This window comes from Fulmarus glacialis, unplaced genomic scaffold, assembly GCF_000690835.1.
Source record: "Fulmarus glacialis isolate BGI_N327 unplaced genomic scaffold, ASM69083v1 scaffold36097, whole genome shotgun sequence".
NCBI classification, from domain to species: domain Eukaryota; kingdom Metazoa; phylum Chordata; class Aves; order Procellariiformes; family Procellariidae; genus Fulmarus; species Fulmarus glacialis.
In genome coordinates this window covers 1929-7229 of record NW_009221913.1, presented here as the reverse complement: position 1 = coordinate 7229, position 5301 = coordinate 1929, and the positions used below count along the sequence as shown (strand labels likewise).

The 5301-nt window shown below is 41.6% G+C and overlaps 1 protein-coding gene across 1 annotated transcript; it reads right to left on the bottom strand.

Annotated features, from left to right (window-relative positions):
• Window positions 1-442: 442 nt before the first annotated feature.
• Window positions 443-5299, bottom strand: LOC104079292 (ribonuclease 3-like; the record flags this gene model as incomplete). The annotated part of the gene is made up of 3 exons (XM_009581281.1): window positions 443-674; window positions 1623-1715; window positions 4896-5299. Coding segments are annotated over 3 exons (729 nt in total), but the record flags the coding sequence as incomplete, so codon positions are not given.
• Between the last annotated feature and the right edge of the window lie 2 nt (window positions 5300-5301).

Genomic DNA, 5301 nt, shown 5'->3' with positions numbered 1-5301 from the left:
AACCTTAATGATTCTATGATTCTAAAGTTCCCCTACTCTATCACTATTCCACCAGCAAGTGTTATTATCAAGTACAAAGAATCCTGACTTCCTGCTTCTGTACAAAACTTCTCCAAGGTTGTGGGAATATGTGGTGATCAAGGCATCTTTGCTCAAATACAGGTATAATGGAAAAAAACCCACCCTTCCCTCCTGGAGACAAAAAAGTACCCCTCTTCCATGTACCACTAATCTGAATGAAAACAGATAGAAGAAACTGATGAAAATACAGAATACCAACAAATAAAGCCCTTAACAGGGTTAGAAGACTGAGATGGTTGGAAGGAGAGAAGGATTAAGTGACACGAAACATGATCCCGCTGAAGGGTTCATATTAATCAAGTAATCAAATAATCAATAAAGGACTGTGTTCAGTAATTTTAGAGTTCTCTCACAAACATACCACTTGATCCATAGGGTCATTGGAATAATAGCTTTCAGAATGGGTACAGCGAACCCAGACTGGCTTAAGTAATTCCTCATCTTCCTCTTCGTTTTTTTCAGATGCATTCTCCTCTGATTCTTTGTCTTTGATAGCGGTATAATTTTTCTCTTTGCTGGAGCTCTGGTTCTCAGACCACCTTTCTCTGTCCTCCTCCCATCGGGGTCTCTTTCTCTCTCTGCTTGGAGACCGGCTTAGTGGGAGAAAGCAAAGAAAGCAATTCTCTTTTTTATTTTAACAGGACACTTTTATAATAAAAAACAAATAGTTTGCTTCAGATCAGTACATCATTCTATCATATAAACCACAGAAAAACCAATTGCCTCTTCCTGCTTTTAACTTGCCACATAAAGAGTACTTTGTAGTTCTGACCTACTATAAAAAAAAGACTTAAAATTGAAAGTGTTTTTGTATTTTAAACCTTATTCAAGAATTAGAATGAAAAAATATATACTATTTTAGATTAAAACTCCTACCTGCATTCTAGATTACTTCCTTTTAATTTTGTTCCAAAGTTAGAAACTCATCACTGAAAACTAAAAGCCACATCACTCACAACTAGAAGTTACAATATAAAGAAGTTTTAATACATAGCCCACAAACTATTTGCATGAGAAAAGAGTTAGGGTTTTATTAGAAGGATTATCTCTAACTCTGGCACTCCTTTGCACAACACAACCTGTCATATTCCTTATGTATTGCAAGACTAATGCTGTCAGAAGCTGAATGTAGGAAAACTACTTTTTTTTTATCTCCTCTACAAGCCAATAATGTTGCACTGATTTCAACTATCCAGGATTCAAAAGGATTTTTTTTTTATATCAATATTTTAAAAAGCTACTAAAAGATGATCTAAACATAGAACGACTTTACATAATCTTGGTACTTTACAGACTGGAAGCAGATATAAGAGGAAGTCTTTGGGACCCAGCAGCGAAGCCTTCTCTCCAGAGATTAATCCTGTTTCTAACTCTACAAGGTCTTGAGATAACTGATATCTCCATGTATACATAGGTAGTTATAAATTTAAGACACTCATTTTTTCTGAGTTTCAAACCATGCACATATATATGCACAAACACTCACATGCGCGGATACACAGAGCCTCAAATACTCAGAGACCGAATGTAACCTTCCTTACCTTCCTGCTCTCTTGTAATCTTTTTTGTAGGATCTGTCTGGTGATGGTGATCTTCTGCTGTCACGGTGCCTATGCCTCTCCCTCTCCCGCTCCCTTGGAGAGTTCAAAACATAAGTTAAATGAGAAATCTGGCATTTCATACATTCCAAAAGGAGCACAGAAGTAGGCTGAGATCATGCTATGCAAAACGACACAGGTGCTGACTGCTAAAACCCCAGACATTCTTAATGCTGACCTTCAAGAAATTTGTAAAAGACAGTCACCTATCTGCTCCGCCTTTGTCATAAAGCCATCTATCTCACTATGACGGTTAATTCATACCATACAGAGGTAACTTCTATAAATTCACCACAGGACTTGTGGCCATTCTTCCTCTTCTGTTACAAATGGCAAAGGGTAAGATTGTTGTATCTTTAACCATTCTTAATGCCTCAAGAAAGGGAAAGAAAACCTACTCCATGCACAACAACTTCGTAAGCACAGCAGTCATTCAAGTCCCTTCCTGACAGCCACCTCAAGCACACACAAAAAACTGATAAACACAGAAAATCTGCATCATGCTGAAACTATGAATCTCATCTACAAGACTCAGCTTGCACATACACATAAATAACTTGACCACCCCAACATATTTCTGGGGCAAAAGAGTTTTAAACTAACTGAAGGCTTGGGTAAAAGGACCTCGGGGTGTTGGTCAACAGCCAGCTGAATAGGAGCCAGCAGTGTGCCCAGGTGGCCAAGAAGGCCAATGGCATCCTGGCCTGTATCAGAAATAGTATGGCCAGCAGGAGGAGTGAAAAGATCGTGCCCCTGTACTCGGCCCTGGTGAGGCCGCACCTCGAATACTGTGTTCAGTTTTGGGCACCTCACGACAAGAAAGACACTGACGTGCTGGACCGTGTCGAAAGAAGGGCAACGAAGCTGATGAAGGGTCTAGAGAACAAGTCTTACGAGAAGCAGCTGAGGGAACTGGGGCTGTTTAGCCTGGAGAAGAGGAGGCTGAGGGGAGACCTCATCGCGCTCTACAACTACCTGACAGGAGGTTGTAGCGAGGTGGGGGTTGGTCTCTTCTGCCAAGTAACAAGTGATAGGACAAGAGGAAATGGCCTCAAGTTGCACCAGACTAGGTTTAGATTGGATATTAGGAAAAATTTCTTCACCAGAAGGGTTATCAAGCACTGGAACAGTGGTTGAGTCACCATCTCTGGAGGTATGTAAAAGACATGTAGACATGGTGCTTAGGGACATGGCTTAGTGGTGAACTTGGCCATGGTAGGTTTACATTTGGACTTGTCTTAAAGGTTTTTTCAACCTAAATGATTCTATGAAATTACTGTGTACATGAGGCAGCAAAGATCACACATGCTGTGTTCATACTCTGCTAACAGCTGACAACTCGTTAATCCACAATCATCTGCGTATCTGTCAAATCTCCTAGTAAATGAGTCTGCTGATAACAAGGAATTATAAATATGTGCCTCAGGTGGTTTGGTGGGCTAACAGAATGAGTCAAGATTATTTATGAACATATATATGTATGTTTCCATATGCATAACATGAAATAGAATGCAAATTTACAAAGCACAAAGTTCATATAAATTATCTATTGTTCTTCCCCACACCCATTCACCCTTCTCTGCCTGTGCCTTGTTCAAGCATGGATTTCAGTCTTTAGAGAGAACATATTCTATGCTATCTGATTTGCCTGAGAGATGGGTGCTGTGCAAGAAAACACACCAAGGCCAGCAAACAGTTCTCATTAAAATAAGCAGATACTTTGTCAAGTAGACCTGGAAGCTGTTGGCCTCAAGCAGTAATCCACAAGTGTTTGAGAAAGCAGCTGCTGAAAACATGCATTTTCAAAACTTAAAACTGAACTTCAAAATCTAAACGATAAATTGTGAGATTATGTGGCAAATATTTGAGTCACCTACAAAGGGCAGAAAATTCCACAAGCTCATCATACAGAAAAGGCCAGTGCTTTCATGCCAGTTGCATCCAGTTTTAGGAAAATCATCTTTGGAAATCAAAGTAAACTTACTGAATGTGAGGGGTAGGGTTTTTTTGTTTGTTTGTTTGTTTTTAATATAGCTGTTCCAAGGTTCTGCAATTAAATCTCTGCATATCTAAATCAAAGTGCTTCATTTCCACAGGCACTGTGTAAATTCATGTTTCACACGTGACGTAAGAAAGCTCAGAGCTTCTAAAATTAGAGCATGTGATCCAGGTGCCCTGATAAATATTTAGATACTTAACTTTCCAGTATCTCTCTTTGAATATTCTGACCTAGATCATTAGACACAGAAAGAGTCACCAAGAGAGCAAATCTAAGATATCTGAAAGATTTAGCTGATGATGGTTTGCTCTAAAACATCACAGAGCAAACTGCATCAGGTCAGCTCATAATTTGCAAGCTGTTTGTGTCTATGAAGCAGACGAACAGAAACTTCATGATACATCCCAAAATAAGCAGTCCACACTCATGCATCTGAATCGTAAGATGTCAACGTAGCCTACAACTTGCTGATTTCTTTTAACTGGTGTACACTAATTTTCACCTCAGTCCTCTCTTGAGATCACAGGCTGGCTTGCTGAGGTCTAACATCAGGCAGGTCTAAGCACCCGCTGGGAGGTCCCATGAAGCCTGCATACATCTGCGCTGGTGTCCCATGAGGATGAGGACAGAGCAGGATGGAGAACACTGCACAACATGCTTTTCACTAAAACACCTCACTGCAGAGGTTAGATACGTGCACCTATCAGACTATAAACCCCTCCAAGTGCTGGTTCTCTACAAATACAGGGCTTACTCAAAGAAAGACCAAATTAAGTAACACCTGGAACCCTAACCCTGGTACCTAAATCTTGTAATTTGAAGTGCTTAACTGTTTGTAAGGTTCAACTCTGAACAGAGTCTTTTGCACAAAGTTGTGCCAACTCTACTTTCATGCCACATGTGCGTAAGTTTCTATCATAAATACCCATGAGAGCAGAGCACTACTCAGCAACCCGCTCAGTTTTCAAACAAGAGCTTCTTTGCTTCCAGCTATCTCCATGGACAAGGGCAACAAGTTTCCCAAGCTTGCAAAGGTGAGGCAGAAGCAGTGTACCTGAAAGATGTCAAAACAGTAGCTCTTTCCATCAGACGTGAGTACCGGCTACCTCCCGAGCTAGAGGGAAAAGCAAGGGTAAGGGAAGAACATCGATGCAAACAAGTACTATGGGACAACGATGACAGCTCTCCCTCTGTAAGCAGAAGATACCTGAAGTTACCTGTTACGCTCGTAACTTCTGTGATGAGGCGATATCCTTCCTCTGTCATAATCTGTCCGGTGCCGACTGCTTTCTTGCCTCCTCCTGTCTGGACTCCGGCCTCGATCCCGACGATCCCCATGGTTAGTGGACCGATGCCTGTCACCGTGGATGTGACCGTGTTCACGATGTCGGTGCTCATCATAGTGCTTGCTCCTCTCTGGAGACCGTCGTTCACTTTGCGACTTCTCTCCCTGGTACTGACCCGTGTGCCTGCTCCCGCCACTGCTGTTGGTAGTGCTGCTCTGAAAGGAGCCAGAGTTGTGCTGGTAGCTATTGAAGTTAGGTGGCGGGAACGATTGCTGTGAATACCCTGTGGAGTACACAGGCTGGTAGTTGACTTGCTGTGGTATGACTGGTGGTGGGG